Source organism: Myotis yumanensis, unplaced genomic scaffold, assembly GCF_028538775.1.
Source record: "Myotis yumanensis isolate MYYU_CA2020_CCGP unplaced genomic scaffold, mMyoYum1.0.hap1 SCAF_12, whole genome shotgun sequence".
In the NCBI taxonomy this organism is placed as follows: domain Eukaryota; kingdom Metazoa; phylum Chordata; class Mammalia; order Chiroptera; family Vespertilionidae; genus Myotis; species Myotis yumanensis.
In genome coordinates this window covers 2,168,386-2,185,909 of record NW_027223763.1, presented here as the reverse complement: position 1 = coordinate 2,185,909, position 17,524 = coordinate 2,168,386, and the positions used below count along the sequence as shown (strand labels likewise).

At 63.9% G+C, this 17,524-nt stretch overlaps 1 protein-coding gene across 2 annotated transcripts in view; it reads right to left on the bottom strand.

The window, feature by feature from the left end:
* Positions 1–351: 351 nt before the first annotated feature.
* SARDH (sarcosine dehydrogenase) overlaps positions 352–17,524 on the bottom strand; it is a 38,616-nt gene continuing 21,443 nt past the window's right edge. For both annotated transcript variants that reach the window (XM_070430341.1, XM_070430342.1), the window contains exons 14-21: positions 17,363–17,501; positions 15,419–15,532; positions 14,089–14,236; positions 12,887–12,980; positions 3,580–3,742; positions 3,060–3,228; positions 1,909–2,044; positions 352–1,196 (exon numbers count right to left, since the gene is read on the bottom strand). In XM_070430341.1, coding sequence (XP_070286442.1) covers positions 1,071–1,196; positions 1,909–2,044; positions 3,060–3,228; positions 3,580–3,742; positions 12,887–12,980; positions 14,089–14,236; positions 15,419–15,532; positions 17,363–17,501 — 1,089 coding nt within the window. In that variant the 3' untranslated portion in view covers positions 352–1,070. The remainder of the gene's footprint in view (positions 1,197–1,908; positions 2,045–3,059; positions 3,229–3,579; positions 3,743–12,886; positions 12,981–14,088; positions 14,237–15,418; positions 15,533–17,362; positions 17,502–17,524) is intronic.

Below are 17,524 nucleotides of genomic sequence, written 5' to 3'. Positions count from 1 at the left end.
CCCCAATCACCACCGTGCCCCTGGGGCTCTCCTGTGGCCCTTGTCCTCTCTGTCCCTAAGTATGTCCCCCTGCTTCCCGGAGAGCCAGGCAGGACTCGTGGTGATTGGAAGTCACACCCGTGCAGGGCAGCTTTGCTGAGGCTGTCTGGCCCCGGGGTGCCCAGTGGGCAAGGAAGTCGGTGGGGGAGCGAGTGGAGGGGCTGGGACCTGGGCATGTGGGTGGGGCAGCCAGGCACCCATCCGGGCAGGGAAGCAGGGCCTCACGGCAGATGCCCAGAGAAGAGCCTAGGCCAGGCCCTTCCCCCAGGGTCCAGAGAAGAGAGACAAGGACACAGCAAGGACAAAGGCCACTCAGGCAGGAAGGTGCTGTCAGGTTCTTACTGAGACATGATCATCAAGGAGCTCCTGGGGAAACTGAGGCAGATGGCCTGTCTGTATGGGCGAGGACTTCACACTGGGACTCTCAGAAGACTTCCTGTGTGAAAACCTGGGACATAGAGGCAGGAAGACCTTGCCACCGTCCTGGGATCAGGGACAGGCCCTGTGCCCAGCGGCCTGAATCAGAGGGCCAGAACCGCCTGGCACGTGCCCAAGGCAGACATTACTAATCAATCCTGCTCTGTTCCCAACTGGCGGGGGAGGGGGGGGGGGGGAATGGCGCCTTGAAAACCTTCACCGCCCGGAGCAGCAGGCGGAACCTCCCTGCCCGAGCGCTGGGCTTGTCCGCTCTCAGCACCTTCTAGGAAGCTTGTCACGGTCCTGGCCCAAGACACACAGGTGTGTCTGGGGGGGTGGATGGACTAGAGACCACCTTTTGGCCAGTGACCAGAGACTGGGCCCTGGGTCCTCTTCCCACCCTCTCATCCACATCTGTCGGGTGAGCAGGCCTGGCCCAAGGGCAGGGAGGGCCCATGTTCTGGCAGGGGCCCAGGTTCTGGGCTCAGGGTGGTGCAGACCCCGTGGGAGCCATGGGGGGGGGGGGGGCGGTGGGGCAGGCCCCGTGGGAGCGGTGGGTGGGTAGAGGGCAGGTCTCTGGTGCCTGAGCAGCTGGGGCCCTGCCTGTAGGCCCATCAATAGATCCCCTTCACTCTCTTGTTGTCGGGGTCAAAGGGAGATTTCAGGTGAGCCCGGGCAGGGTAGGCCACCCCCATCCTCTCCAGGCTGTAGTCCCCACTCTTCACGAAGTCCGGGGAGACCTAGGGGCAGAGGAGAGACGCCGTCACTCGTTACTCCTGGTGGTGCTGGGCCCACACCTGCTGCTTCTTGGAGCAGGACCTCGGCCTCGCTTCCTCCCCTGCGAGCAAGCCAACCCCGCGCAGGGCCTTCCCTGAACCAAGGGCCTGGCCAGCGGGTGGGTCCTGTGCCCCTGGCCCAGCGGGTGGATCCCGTGCCCCTGGCCCAGCAGGTGGATCCCGTGCCCCTGGCCCAGCGGGTGGATCCCGTGCCCCTGGCCCAGCGGGTGGATCCCGTGCCCCTGGCCCAGCGGGTGGATCCCGTGCCCCTGGCCCAGCGGGTGGATCCCGTGCCCCTGGCCCAGCGGGTGGATCCCGTGCCCCTGGCCCAGCGGGTGGATCCCGTGCCCCTGGCCCAGCGGGTGGATCCCGTGCCCCTGGCCCAGCGGGTGGATCCCGTGCCCAGATCCCTGGGTCCAACAGAGCCAACATCTGGCAGGGATAACACAAGGCTGGGCCCCATGGAAGGTGTTGGGGGTCTGCCCTGGGGTTAGGGGCGCCCTCCCCCCCGGCACTCAGGACTGGGAGAGAACAATGAAAACACACAAGGAGTGAGGCGGCTTCTCGGCGAGTGTCCCGTGGCCCCGGGCAGAGGCCCAGGCCGTGGGGGCTTCCAACACCTAAGCCAGGGCCACCCAAGCTGCCATGTGGTCCTTGCTAACACCCCCCGACTCACCGGCCCGCCGCTGGGGTCCCGGATGTAGCCGTAGGCGAGGGTCTTGTCGATGGTGAAGCCGAAGTCGGCCCTGCGCACGTGGCCCACCACCTGGCCGTCCCTCCAGATGGCCTCCAGGCCAAACATGGGCACTTTCCTGGGAGACGCAATAGACAGACTGGGACCCAGAGCCCATCCCCGGGAGACACCTGGCGGGAGGGGGGGGGCTGGAGCCCCGAGACCCCCACACTGAGGGGACGAGCCTGGAGGGTGCGGTGTCCAGGGTGAAGCGGCCTGGGCCCCGTCCCGTGGACGAGGATGGAATGGAAGGGGGTTTTGTGAACGTGTCCCGTCTCCTTTGGTGCCACCTCCAGGTGAGGAGACAGAGCCGAGGGCGGGCACTCCCTGTGGCTGCACAGCCGGCATCCTGGTGGGGTCGCCCGAGGACGGGACCGCAGGCTGCCAGCCCTACGCTGTCTGTGCCCAACCTCGCCGAGCTGTGCCGGGTGACGGGCAGGCAGTCACGCAGACGGTGACAAAGAGCTCTGCTCGCCCCCTTCCTCTCGCCCCGCCTCCACTCCCATCACTCCTGACACCTCTGAAAGCCCCAGACTCTGGGAATGGGGTGCTGGCTGTCACCCCAAACCCACAGAGCTAGAGCCCGCCCTGGAGGCGGCTGCCGCTCGGACTCCACGGAGCCGTGGCTCTGACGCACATGGACTGTCACCTCAGAGTGACTCCGCCCGCCCACGTGGAACCCAGGTGCCCAGAACCAGGGACACCATGGCCCTGGCTGAGCAGCAGGCGCAAAGCCGCCTGGGGAGGCAGAGGGCAGGTCCGAGAGAGGGGCTCCTCTCGCTGGCAGGAGGCCCCGTCCCTTGCACCAGTGGTCCCATTCGCAAGTGCGGGTGGCCCCAGCCTGGCCCTGCCCACCCCGTCCCCTATCCCGGAGCCCGGGGAGCAGGCAGCTGGAACAGTGGGAGGCCCAGCGGGGTGACGGGAAGCTGCCTCGAGGCCAGGCCACCCTCCCAAGGCCCCTGCCTGGGCCGACCCCCTGCTGGTGGCTTGGCAGGACCTCCCTCTGTTAAAATCCGCGTGGGAGGAAGGCGAGCCCCGTCCTCGTCCTGGGGGCCCCGCTGCCCCAGCCCCGGGGGCCCAGGCCGAGCACTCACTCGTCCACCGTGAAGCAGACCAGGCGCCTGCGGAGGCCAGCCGCCCGCTGCTGCTGCAGGGCCTCGCGCCCCAGGAAGGGGACGGCGGACTTGAGCTTGCAGGTGAAGGCCAGGCCCGCCTCCAGGGGGCTGTCGTCCGGCCGCAGGTCCGCGTGCCAGTGCCGGTAGCCTGTGCGGAGGGGACCACGGCTCAGCGCCCCCAGGCCAGGCACCCACCGGCTTCCCAGCCTCACACCGTGGGCTGGGATGGGGAGAGGCTGGCGGAGGGCCCTGGCGGCTCTCAGGACATTAGGCACCGCGTCCAAACTGAGCCTGGTCCTGTCTCCACACCCCAGCTCCCCGCCCGAGGGGGTGTCAGAAGACCCGGCCTGGGGGAATGCCCGGGTCACGGGCAGTGGGCGGCGGGAGTGTCACGGAGGAGGCGGGAACAGGCCTGGGGAGTAGCAGCTTCCCGATCCCTACAGGGCTCTGCCACCCCCCACCGTCCTCCCCCAACCTCACCCCCGCCACCTGCGCGCACCTTTCTCGATGCTCAGAGAGTCGATGGCCCGGTAGCCGGCGTTGACAAGGCCATGCTTGGCGCCCGCTGCCATCACGGCCTGGTACACGGGCACACAGGACGGCCTGGGGATGTGCAGCTCCCAGCCCAGCTCCCCCACGAAGGACAGCCGCATGGCCCGCACCTGGGGACAGTCACAGCGCTCACTTGGCTGAGGGCACCCACCGCAGTCAAGGCCCCGCTCCCACTCACGGGTGGACGGTGCCATTTCACCATTGTCATCGGCTGTCCCTGAGCCCCGGCCAGCCCCCCACCGAAACGTGGGGTCTCCGAAGAGACTTCCCAGGAGCCCTTGGAAACCTGTAAGGGGAGAAGGGGGTCGGCGTTGGGAGAAAGTGGGCACAGTCCCGGGACTCAGCTCTCCTCCTAAGTGACCGTGTGAGGGTCCTGCAGCCACCAAATGAGCCACGCTCCGTGGCTGAAATCACCAACTGGACTCCCTTCCATTCTGGGGCTGGAAGTGCAACACGCGGGTGCCTGCCCGGCGCTCCCTCCAGGCCCAGGGGGACCCTTCTCCCCACTCCCCTGGGCTCTGGGCGCTCAGTGGCTGTGGCCGCCTCATCCCACCCTCTGCCTCCATCGCCCCGCGGCCTCTCCTGTGCTGCGTCCTGTCTGTGCCTCTGAACAGGGTGCCTGTCAGTGGGCTGAGGCCCCGGTGTGGGGCCCGAGCAGGAGCAGCTGTGACAGGGACAGCTGGTCTCTGCGTGTCCCTCACACCCGTCGCCACCAGCGACTGCACGAGGCCACCACAAGCCTGGGGTCACTCGGCCAGCCGCATGTGACTGATCCTGCACGCTGGGTGGGGTTGCGTGTCATCCAAGCACCCAGCAACCATGTCTGCTTCCAGGCCTGCGGGCAAGTCCCGAACCCACAGGTCCCCGTGGGGAAGGCCTGAGCGCTCAGCCCGGGGACCGACCAGCTCACAACAGGAACAGTGAGAGCACAGCAGGTCATAGAGGTCACGGGGAGCACAGCAGGTCACAGGTCATGGGGAGCACAGCAGGTCACAGAGGTCACAGGTCATGGGGAGCACAGCAGGTCACAGAGGTCACAGCAGGTCACAGAGTCACAGGGAGCACAGCAGGTCACAGAGGTCACAGGGAGCAAGGAGAAGCCCCTCCACTGCTCCGGCTGGAAGGTCCGCCGGGGGCAGCTCCCCTCGGGACATGCCCGCGCAGGAGTGGAGGCCACGCTCCCGGCGCAGCAAGCTCCTCTGCACTGGACGCTCTAACCACAGCCGCGGGGGCCTGGACTCGGAAGGCCCTGGACCGGCCCGCCTCTCGAAAAACTCCAAACTGATGGGAAATGTGCTGTGGACGCTTCCGTGCCCCGGTGGAAGCTCTCGGCCTCCCCAGGCCTGCCTGCCGGCGGGGGCTAATCCAGGACAGCTGCGCGGAGCCCGGGCCCAAAGCCAATCTCATACGGAACAAAATAGAAGAATCCTCGGTACAGCTCGCCCACCAACAGCCCCAAGACTGAGGCTCCGAGTGTGACACCCCGCGCAGAGCGAGGGTCGGCCCGCAGCTTCCTTGAATCCCGGGTGGGACGCAGCCCCTTCCCAGCTCTGGAAGCCAATGTGGGGGCTGCTGCGGCTGATCCCCCACACCCCGAGCAGGCTCCGCCAGAGGGGCTGAGCAGATGCTTCCTGAGGAAACAGGCGGGAGCAGACGGACCCCGCTCCCCAGAAAAGCGAGGGCGAGTGGGGATGCCAGGGGCCTCTCCAAGGCACGGCATCACTGGCTCCAACACACCCTCCTGCTCTCCACGGAAGCAGGAAGATGGGGAAGTGCTCACGCCTTCGGAAGGGAAAGCCCAGTGTGAGGACGTCTGCAACACCGGCTCCGGGTCAGCCTCTCCCGACCTCAGTGTTCCCATCTGATAAATGGGCGGAGGCCAGTGCTGTGAGCACCACCTTCATGGCAAGCCAATGCCTGATACACAGCCACCTGCCAGCACATGTTGGCGTGGAGGGACTGTAAGAGCAAGCCCCCCAAGAAACCCGCTCAAAAACAGCCCTGCATTCACTCTTACGGGAACCACAGGCAGTGGGCGGAGTCACAGAATCGTGGAAGGTTCCCAGGGAGGACTTAAGCCAGGTTTTGCTTAAACCCTTTTCTCACCCTAATAAACTCATTCAGCAAGGTTGCAGAGTACACAATCCACACCCAGAAATCAGCTGTGTTTCTAACCCTGAGAACGGACAATCCAGAAAGGAGGTGAATAAACCCAACCACGGAGGTGAAAGACTTGTACGCTAAAGACGACAAAACTTTGGTGAAAAAAATGAAAGAAGATACAAATAAATGGCCACACAGCCCACGTTCATTACAGTATCAACACTACTCTAAGCGATCTACAGGCTGAATGCAATCCCTATCAGATCTCCATGGCGTTTGCAGAAATAGAAAAGCCCACACTAAAACTCAGAGTCACGGGGACCTCAAATACCAAAACAATCTTGAGAGGAAGAATGAGGCGGGAGGGCTCAGCTTCCTGATGTCAAACTTTCTACAACCTGCTGCACTCAGCACCGTGCTGCTGGCCTAAAGCCGACACGTCCACCCACGGAACAGCAAGGAGGGCCCAGAAAGAAGCCCCGTGCATACGGCCAAATGGTCTCCCACAGGAGGCCAGACCACACAACAGAGAGAGGACGGCTCTGCGGTGCTGGGAAGCAAACATCGCTGCAGAAGAATGCCGCTGGGCTCCCTCCCGCACCGATGCAAACGTGAACTCACAATGGTCGAAGACCCACGTGTCAGACTGAAACGGTGAGACTCTTAGAAGAAAACAGGGGAGCCGCTTTATGACACTGGACCTGGGTGATTTCTTAGCTATGACACTGAAGGCGTAGACAAGAGCAACACGTTCTCACAGGACTACGTTCCATCACGTGTGCAAACTTCTGTGCGTCAAAGGGTACGATCAGCAGTGGAAAGGCAGCCTGCGGCTTGGGAGACACTGACAAACCGTCTATTCGATACGGCTTAAGACCCAGAATACACACAGAACTACAACTCGACAACAGCACAACCACCTGATGAAGACATTTCTTCAAAGATGACACACCGACGGCCAGTAAACATACAGAAAGTGATCAGTATCACTAAGCATCAGAGAAATGCAAATCAAAGTCTCAATGAGATGACCTCATCCCTATTTAAAAACACACCCGGGAAATGACCAGTGTTGGCGAGGGTGTGGAGAAACGGGAACCCTGGGCACAGCCTGCGGGAATGTGAAATGGTGCGACTGTTCAGGAAGACAGGATGGTGGTTCTTTGAGAAATTAAGAGACCGACCGTATGTCCAATTCTGTTTCTGGGTGTCTGTCCAAAGCACTGAGGGCAAGATCTCACACTGCCGGCTGCCCATGTTCACAGCAGCATTATTCACAACAGCCAAGAGGCGGGAGTGAGCCCGTGTCCATCCACTGTAAAATGGATACACAGTGTGGTACATCCATGCATGGCATAGTACTCAGCCGTGAAGAGGCAGGAAATTCTGACACCTGCTGCCACATGGACAAGCCTTGAGGACGTGACGCTGAGTGAACTAGGCCAGTCACAAAAGGACGTGTTCTGTATGACTCACACGTAGGAGGCACTAACGTAGTCAAGTTCACAGCCACTGAGAGGAGGGTGGTTATTCGGAGCTGGGGGGGCGGGGGGAGCTATGCACATCATGTGGCGATGTGAGTGCGCTGCACACCGAGCCACGTGCTTTACGTGGTTAAGATGGTGAAAGTGAGATGAGGCACCCTCTTCTCCACAGCTGGGCCCCGACAGCCAGAGGGACTGTCATTTGTCCTCTCATGATGCTCTGGGTGCCAGGAGGGAGGGAGAGAGGCCGTGCACTCCGTCCCAGGACCACAGGGCTCTACAGACCCACTCAAACCTTCGGGGTGGAAGGGGGGAGGGGCTCTTCTCAGGGTTCAGTAACATATGCGTTCAGGGGGCTTGGTGCGTCACTGACCTCCCGCCAGCTCTCCTTGGAGATGACTGAAGTCCAAGGAGGTGCTGAGTGCCCGCCTGAGCCTGGGCCCAAGGCCCTGAAAGTGCCCAGGTCAGGGGAGGCCACGGCGCTCCCGCGGATGCGCCATCAGAACAAGCCTGGCGCACCTGAGTCCATCCCGCAGGAGGCCAAGCAGCTGTGCCCACAGACGCAGGCCGGCACGTCCACCTTCTCAGATCACATCAGCTCATGGCGGTTTCACAAGTTCCCAGCGTGTTTGGTTGTGTGACAGCACGGCCGACACAGCAGGCACAGCCACCAACCTGTCACCCCTTAAACAGTGGGGACCCGAGGCCCAGAGGCGGGGGGGTGGGACCAGAGCACGGGCTGCTCTCTGCAGGGCCTGTGGCGGCCCCGAACCCACAGGAGAGGGAAGCAGCACAGTGGTTGCATGTTCAGATTATCTTCATTTTTCAAAACCCTCTGAAGGCTCCAAAGACATCCTGGATCCTAAAACCATCCTGCTATGGGGTGTGCACTCTCCCAGAGGTCTGGTTCAGAGGCTAATGTGTGGTGGCGATGGTGGTGGTGATAGTGGTGATGATGGTGATGGTGGTTGCGGTGGCGGTGATGATTGTGATGGCGGCGGCGATGGTGGTGGCAGTGGCGATGGTAGTGGTGGCGATGGTGGTGATTATTGTGATGGTGGTGAAGATGGTGATAGAAACTAGTTTTCCAAGAATCAGGATAAAAATAAATAAACGGTGTGGTGCTCAAACCGCATTTTATAAATCCGGCCCCTCTGAGGATGTAAAAAGCACCATGGACACCGTCCAATCCTCGGGGCTCCTCTCTGGCCTGTGGAAGGCCAGGTCAGCCCCAGACGCCCCTGAGGAAAGCGCACCTTCCCAACTGGCTGCCTGGAGTCGGGTTTCAAGCTGCTAGTGACAGCGACGGGGCATCCCCAGAAAGGCGCTGTCTGCACCCACAGAGGACGCAGGGCCGGACGCTCAGCAGCCCCTGCAGAGAAAGGACGGGGCTCCTGGAGGAGGTTCTGGAATCTCTGATGCACACGCCCCAGGTCCCTCAGCACCACTGGCCTCATTCCAACCACACTGTCCTCAGGCCCCAGCCAGACATGCTGCCCCCGCGGACACCACAGGAGGGGCTGCGGGTGCTCGGCCACGGCTCCCAGGTCCCGGGGCCACGGCGACGCTGCACAGGTTGTGGAAGGACCTTTCAGCCGGCAACGGAAACCCCATCGGCCAAGGCCGTCTGCGTGGAGGTGGCCCCTTTCTAGAATGTTGCGGGTGAGAGAACCTTCCCCCGAGCCATCAAATCCGTGCGGACTTCACACCGTCAGGGAGAGAAATCCAATTTCCTTCTGACCTGAAATTCATGTTCAGGAGGAAGTCGCTTTATCGCCACGTCTCGTGCTGAGCCTCCAGCCCGGCGCTGCTGCTCTGCAGAGGGGCCCGTCCTCACCGAGGCACCGGGACACCACGTCCGGCCCGGTGACCACACCGGGAGCGTTTCCCCCCGGGAACCTCCATGGCCTTGAGGCCAATGTGTGGGAAGCAGGGCCATCTGGTCAGTTGGCTGCCGAGGGGACAGCGGCCCCGCCCTCTGTCCTTCCTCTAGGAATGCGGCTCATGGAAGCCTGGCCGGAGCCAAGCATCTCGGAGAATTATTGCAAAACCGTGACACCGCTCAGCTGGGGACACCGCTCAGCCAGGGACCCCTGCCCGGCTGCTGTGAGCCTGGGTCCCGTGGGCGCTGCGGGGCTGCCCATGCATCCCGGGCCGGGCTGTGGGCGAGGCTCGGGGCCGCCATTCCGCGCCCTGCAACCAGGAGGCCTTGCCGACTAGAGGCCCACGTCCCGCTCCCACATCTGCTTGGCCGGAGCCCAACGATCTCCCATAAATACTTGGCCCGGCCCCGCGCTGCGGCCCCGGCGTCTCTTCACGTTGAGGGATGGGGCGCCAACACGCACCAAAGCCCAGACAGCTTATTTGGGAGAATGTGAGACTCCCAGGCCCGGGAGGAGGGACGGCTGACAGACTGGTGGGCCGGCCCAGAAAGGAGTTCAGACATTGTCTAGCCTGGGCGCTACAGATGGGGAAACTGAGGCCTGAGAGGCAGCCCCGAAGAAGGCTGGGGTAGGACTGGAAGCCAGGCCTGCCAGCCCCCAGCTCTACTGAACAGTGGGGTGACGTTGCCCGAGCCCTCGGGTTCTGTGCTGACCCAGCTTCCACCCAGGCACGGCCGTGACCCCAACCACCAGGTCTCTCCTCCATCCGTGTTTCTCTTGCCAAGACTTGACTCTCCCTCCTCGAACTTGTCCCTGGGACCCTCTCATTCTGATGTCAGCTCCTTGGGGAGGGGCTCCTGCACCCCCCTCAGGTCACCCTCCAGTGCAGGCTGGGCTGTGGCTGCAGGACCCTGCCCGACCCCAACCTCAACCTGGGTGTGACTCGTGGAGGGGGCTGCAGCTGCCATCCAGGGCCCAGCTCAGAGCTCCGCATCTGGCCGGCACTCAGCTGATGCCCCCAGCTGACTGTGGGCATTGATTTCAGAGCCAGGCTGGGGGCGGGGGGGGGGGGGGGGGGAAGCTCAGCGTCGGCAGGAGACCCTGTAGTGTAGGAGACCCAGCGCTTATTCTCACGGAGGAGCCAGCCTGCCAGTCTCCGCAGGACAGTCTCAGGGTCCCGAGCTGAGGAATCTCCCTCCCGGGTCCACAGAGAGGCTGGGGAAGGGGCACGGTCGAGGGATGCTGGTCACCGGGCTTCGAGGAGGAGAAACGGCCCCGCGTCAAGGCCCAAGCACAGGGGCTCACGGAGCTGAGCGAGGGGACGTGGCGCTCAGAGCGGCTCGCAGAACATTTAGAAGAACAAGAACCCGACTGCCAGGTCGTGAGGGAACGAGGCCGTGTACACAGATGTGCACGCAGGGTGGTCCCGACTCCGTGTTCGCATTCGGCCAGAGTCAGGGGGGAAGGAAGCACCTGGGGCCTGTCTGTTTGTCTCCGTCTGTCTCTGTCTCTGTCTCTGTCTCTGTCCTCTCTCTCTCTCTCTCTCTCTCTCTCTCTCTCTCTCTCTCTCTCTCTCTCTCTCGGTTTCTCCCCCTCCCCCCCCTCGCTGGGTTAGGGCTTCCTTGACTCGTCCTCATTTGGCATACGCTCCCGGGATTCTCAGTGAAACGCTGATGCCCAGACGGGCAGGCAAGCTTTGCGCCAGCTTCTCCTGGAATCTGCTTAACGACCCTCGTCCCGTGCCAGGTCCACCCCCGTCCCGTGCCAGGTGGACAAAGGGAAGGCTCAGGGAGGCCGAGGGGTTGGAAGCAGAGGAGGGCACACGCGTCCACCCAGCAGTAAATCCTTTTTGACAAAACCAGTAGCCAACCCTGGGGGACAGGGCGGGGAGGAGCCCGCACACCCTAACCCCACTCCCCCACGCGTGTCCGCCCGCTTATCACCCTGGGGAGAGGTTCACCCCGGAGCCCGGCCTCTTTTCCACCAGCCCTGCTCGGAGCCCGGCCACCACAGCGCGGCCAGACCTGGGAGGCGGCCAGGGCAGCCCCAGGGGCGGGGAGGCAGCCGGACCCGCCATCCAAAACCACGTTCCAGGTGCCTAATGGGAGCGCCTGGCTGAGAGGGGAGTGCTCCCACCTGGTCCTCTCCCCAGCGAACCCCCGCCCTGAACCATACAGAGGCTCCCAGCTCAGATGCCGCATGGGCCCAGGGGCAGGCGGGGTGCAGCCACCACCCCGGCTGAGCTGTGCTGCTCCTGCGAAGTGCCCACCCTCTCTGGTCCCGGCAGGCAATTTGGCACCGAGGAGTCAGGAAGCGAGCTAGACAGATCCCCCTCCCCGCCCCCCCCCCAGCTTCCTGCTCCCCTAGCTCGGCCTCGCCTCCTGGGCTCCCACCGCAGAGCAGCCTTTATCTCCGTCCCCCTGGCAGCCTCCTCGCCGATGTCATCGCAATGCTGTTTATTTGCTAACAGGACCCAGACGCGTCCGACCTCCAGACCTTCTGCGGGCCAGCATGGCTCCCCACCAACGCTCCCTCACACTCCCCGCCCAAACCCCCGATGAACACGGGAGATGAGAAAAGGACCATCTGTCTGCCTAACCCGTCCTCACGGTCACGTCTGCTTCACGGACACGTATCCGTGCACTCTTCCTGTTTTATTGGCTGGGCGGCCTTGGGCAGCCCAACCTACCTCTCTGAGCTCTATTGGAAGAAACATCCGTCCTCCTGCTGCCCATGTGGCTGCCACCCCTGCCAGGGGTAACCCTGAAATAGTGGCTGCCCACGTGGCTGCCACCCCTGCTATGGGTAACCCTGCAGCCATGGGGGACCCTCGCTCATGTCTGGACACATTTTTGGTCACAACAGGAGGAGGCCCGGCATCGAGCGGCTAGAGGGCAGGGATGAGGTTAACACCTGCCACACCCAGGACGGCCCAGCACAGTTCATCCGCTCCTGGTGTCAGCACCCTGAGAGGGTCTGTGTGGGGAATCCTCGTGTCAGTGCGCCTAGAGTGGCGCCTGGTCCAGGGCCTGGTTCAGTGGGCCAGGTACAGCACCTGGTACCCTGGGCCCACACAGCAAACAGTGGCTGGTGTTACACTGTCTGCTGCTCCCCTTGGCTTCAGGAATGCAGAGGGAAGGTCACGGTCCCTAATTTCCAACAAGGACCCTGAGGCCCAGGAAGGGCCGTGCTGGCCCAGGCCAGACCAGGCGCCTGGCCCCAGGGGCTCTGAGGAAGCCGGTTCTGACAGGGCCCTGACTGTCCACAGTCTCAGAAGCTTCGGGTCCTGTGTCCCAGACTGTCTGAGCTGGGGGGAGGGGGGGTGCCCCTCAGGACTGCTAGAACTCCCCGAGCAGCCCTCCTCCTCCCACACCCGCCACGCTGGTGGGCGAAGGGGAGACACAGCAGGACATGGAGACCCGCCCAGCTGCCCCAGCCCCGCCGTCCCAAGGAGGCAGAGGAAATAACGCGTCACCCGACGCGGGAGGGGACCCCGGGCGGCTGTGCGGGTGGCGAGGCTGAGGTTGCCTTCCTGGCAGAAGCCTGGGACTGAGCCCCCTGTGCCAGGCACCAGGAGGAGCTGGGGTGATGCCCGGCATAGACCCAGCACCCCTGGAGGTCCTGGCAGCTGGTGGGCAGGACCGGGTCTCTGTTCACAATGGGGACCAAGGCTCTGGGAGGTGAACAGCCTTGCCCAAGGGCACTGGGGTTCCCAAGTCCCAGCCCCGGGTATTCCTTCCAGCAGGTGGCTGCTGCCCAGAACCTGAGGACAGCGGGTACCTACCAGGTGCCCGGCGGCTCGCACCAGCTTGTGGGTGGAGAAGGGAAAGGCCTCATTGCTCAGGTCTGCATCCAGCACCTCCTGGAGGATGGCCCGGCTGCAAGCAAGAACAGTCGGTCAGTCAGTCAACAAATACTTGCTGGCACCCCTGGGTGTGCGCTCTGCACCAGGAGGGACTGGGGACAGAGCAGTGAGCGGGACCAGTCCCTGTGCTCGTGGGGCAGACTGACAGCAGGACTGGTGCCAATGAAGACACAGCAGGACGAACACACACCACACAGGCACAGAAAGCCACCCTCAGGCGACAATGAAGGAGCAGGCAACCCCGGTGGAGGCCAGACCCACAGATGCGCTCTCAAGGGCTCCTTCCTCGGGTGGGTGAACAGAGGCTGGGTCAGTGATCTAACCATCTAACGCCACCCCCGTCCGACCACATCTCCTGCTGCCCTGCGCCCCCCCATCCCGCTACAGACCTGGGTCCCCACAGGCAACCCGAATTCAAACACTTGACAGTTCCAGTACACGAGCCACTCAGATCCTCTTCGACTGCTCAGAAGCACCCACTGTGCGCCTGCTGTGTGCCCGAGCAGTGCCCATGAAGGCAGCTACGACCCCGCCAGGGAGGGAGGCCGGCCAGTCTAGGGCCAGCTGGGGAGATGTTGGCACAGGGCTGGCAACCCACAGGTGCCGGTGGGTGGCTTTAACATGATGCGCTCCCCCTCTGGCCCCACCCCCGGGTTCCTCCTCCGAAGCCCAGCCAGAGGGGCCTTTGGACAGTGCCCAGCTGCCCGAGTGCCCCTTCTGGGCTGGGCTCCGTGTGGGGAGTTCTGTGAATACGTAGAGTGAATGAATGGGGAACGAGCGGCCCTGTGGTCATCACAGGTGCGCAGGGAGCTGCTCAGAAGGAGGCAGGTGGCCTCTCGCCCAGGCAGCAGGCAGGACCTGGGCCCGGCTCTGCCCGCCCCCAGAGCCGTATGTAATTCTGAGACGTGACCCCTGAACCCTGCGATACTGAGTCACACGAAAAGTTTCTCTGCATTTTAGAGCTTTAGAGACGGTTTATCCCTCGTGGAATCTCTAGCTTCCCCCGACTGGTTAGCTAACCAGACTGTCCCCTTCAGGACAGTAAGGGCTTCTGGCCACGGGTCCCAGTTGGAGGGACTAGGGTCGGGGCCCAGGTGCACCCAGGTGCCCCCTCTCCTCACCTGGCTGGGCCCTGGATGCTGATCATGCCCAGGTCTTCTGAGCTGTCGATGAGCTGGCACCGGAACCGCTGGTCCTGCAGCACCGAGGTGATGTGGGACCAGTTGTGCTGGGCCACGGCCCCGCCCACAGCCAGGTAGAAGGCGTCCCCTGGAAGGGAAGCAGCACCTTAGAAGGGGTTGTGGGGCTGGGCGGCCTGAGGCTTGGGTTGAGAAAGCAACCAGCAGAGCAGTGACCTGGCCAGGGCCTGGACCCTCATGCACACAGGACACCACATGGGACCGCCACTGGGGGACGGGACCCTGAGGACGCACACGCCAGGGCACTGTCCTGGGAGAGTCCCAGGCTCTCGTCACTTTTCAAAGGCTCCTGATCTGGGAGAGAGTGCGAGCCCGACACCATGTCGGCACGGGAGACCCCGGCCCCACATCAGCCAGGGCGGGCAGCCTGGGACCCGCTCCTCTCCTCTGGGAGCCGAGAGCCCCTTGCCAGCTTCCATGTCCCTCCATGTGCCTGTGTCCCTGTGTCCCTGGTCTCGGGCACCCCGCCCGGCCCAGATCCGGACTCGCTGAGGCCGGCACCATGGACCTGGCCCCCAGTCTCTCTTCCAAACACGGAACGCCTGGGCCTGAGACCAGAGGCCAGCCCAGGTCGGGCCCAGCTGCAGGTGGAGCCTCCAGGGGCTCCGGGGCGCGGCAGCCCTGGACTGGATCCCGCACCTCCCGGTGCTGCCAGCTGTTTCCTGCGGGCTGTGCCCAGGCCTTTTGCGATGAGAGGGGGTTCAAAACCCCCGCTCACGGCTGTGTGTGCACAGCCGGGATCCGGCGGATCGCCCGTCCTCTTGCCTTCCTGGTGACCCGACGGAGCAGGTGCCGTGCACACGCGTGTGCCACACACGCGCACTTAACAGACTCGCATTCAGAGCAGGAACCGAACAGCTTTCACCGCGTGCGGTGCCCTCGCGTAGCGGTGTCCCCGGCCCTGGAGCGCCTCCCGTGCCGGCGTCACCTCGCCTTCCTCCAACCCTGGGGCCGAGGATCCACTGGAACCCAACCGGGACTCCCGTGGGCACCCGGACAGTCCACGGGGCACAGGTGTTCACGCAGAGAGGGGCTCACGCATCCCGGTGGGAGGCACGACCTTCGCCTGGGCTCACCGCTCGGGCAGAGGAGCCGAGCAGCCCGCGCCAGGGCCGCCGCGAGCGCCAGGGTCCGGGCTCGCAGACATGACACTGCGCCCCGAGCGCAGACCTCTCCTCGCCCCGCCCCGCCCTCCCGCCGCCAGGGGCACCAGGGCACCGGCCGGAGCGGGGCTGTGCGGGGCGCCGCTCACCTTCGAAAGCGGGGGCGAGGGGCGAGGCCTCGGGGCCGGGGGCCAGGCGGCTGACGGTCAGGTCGCTCTCGGTGCCGCCCCGCGCGTTCAGCATGCAGGTGTACACCGTGGCGCCTGCGGAGGAAGGCCGTCTGTGCGCCGACGCACGACGCACGCACCCACGCACGCAGGCACCCACGCACGCACAGACGCACGCAGGCACCCACGCACGCACAGACGCACGCACGCACCCACGCACGCACAGACGCACGCACGCACCCACGCACGCACAGACGCACGCACGCACCCACGCACGCACAGACGCACGCAGGAAAGACCCCTCCACTCAGGGTCTCCCGCCCCCGCCCGAGAGCCTGGAGAGGGGGCGCGGGTCGCCAGTGCCGTCAGCCCCCCCCCCCCCCCCCCCCCGGAGAATCAGGGAGGAAGGTCTTTCTTCTCGAAATGTCTCGCCATTGACGCCCACCCCGCCCTCACCCCGCCCCCGGGATCCACATCTCGTCCACTCGGGCTCCCTGAGCACCGTGCCTGGTAGCAGAGGCTCCCTAGAGTCTGCAGAATAAATGGGTATGTGATGGGGGAGGGAAAAGGTGGGCGGAGGGGGTGCAGGGGGAGGGGTGGATGGATGGGAAGGTTGGAGGGCAGACGGGTGGAAGGGGGAATGGGTGAAGGGGGAGTAGATGGGTGGAGAAATGAAGGGGTGGGAGGAGGAGGTGGGATGGGTGGGAGGAGGAGTGGGAGGAGGGGTGGGAGGGCAGGTGGATGGTGGGAGCAGGTGGTGGTGGGAGGAGGGGTGGGAGGGCAGGTGGATGGTGGGAGCAGGTGGTGGTGGGAGGAGGGGTGGGAGGGCAGGTGGATGGTGGGAGGAGGAGTGGGAGGAGGGGTGGGAGGGCAGGTGGATGGGTGGGAGGAGGGGATGGGAGGAGGGGTGGGAGGGCAGGTGGATGGGTGGGAGGAGGTGGTGGCGGGAGGAGGGGTGGGTAGGCAGGCGGATGGTGCGGCAGGATGACTGGTGAGTGGACTCATGGGAGCACTGAGGGGCGTAAATGGAGGTGCCGAGCGTAGGTGGGTTGGCGGGTTGGCTGGAGAGATGGTGTTATGGGTGGAATTGTGTCCCCAAAAAGGTGTGTTGGAGTCCCCTCCCCCAGTGTCGGTGAGCGTGGCCTTGTTTGGAAACAGGCCTTGGAAGACATAATCACGTAAAGGCAGGTCATGAGCGCGGGTTCTAACCCAACATGGCTGGTGTCCTCATGGGAAGAGGAAATGCAGGGAGGAGGCCCTGTGGCCTCGGAGGAGGGAAGCCGCAGCCAGAAGCCGGGACAGAGGCAGGAGGGTCCTCCCGAGCGTCAGGGCAGCGTGGCCCTGGCGACCCCTGCTGGGGCCTCTCGCCTCCAAACTGAAAGGCAGTCACTGAGGTCGTGCAGGGCACAGCCACCCTGGGGACTGATGCAGAGGATGGGTGAGGCTTGTGGGGTAAGATGGTGTGTGGGTGACAAAACAGGAGATGACTATCCCAAATGTTACATGACACTCATTAGGAAATTCCCCGTTCTTTATCTGAAATCCACATTTAACTGAGCATGAGTGTTTATTTAATCTGGAACCCTATCTGGGGCAAGCACTCCTGGGGGTGCGTGGGGGCCCCCCAGTGCCAGGAGACATTTGCTGGGGGCCTCAAATCCTTTCTGGAACAAAGTACCGGGACAGCAAGGGATGGGGGTGGGGAAGGAAGGGGGGAGGGAGGGATGCAGAGAGGCCCACAGCCCTGGGGCCTGGGATTGGTGGTAAGGGCACAGGGATCTGGACAGGGGCCCAGGCCAGGCCGAGGGGCAGAGCATGTGCTGGAGGAACCCAGAGGTGCCACCTCGTGCCAGTGCCCAGAGCTGTGCCAGGAGTTCTGCCTGGAGCTGAAGCCTGACAGGAACATGACCCGCCCTGGCCTCGTACCTGGGGGTCGGCTGACGTCGGCAGAGAACAGCCAGTCGGCAGCCTTCCTCGCGTCCACGCCCATCAGGTAGAACTTGCCGAAGTAGGACATGTCGAACACGGCCGCCGCGCCTCTGCAGGCCAGGCACTCCTGCCTGATCTGTAAAGGCCAGGGCGGGTGCC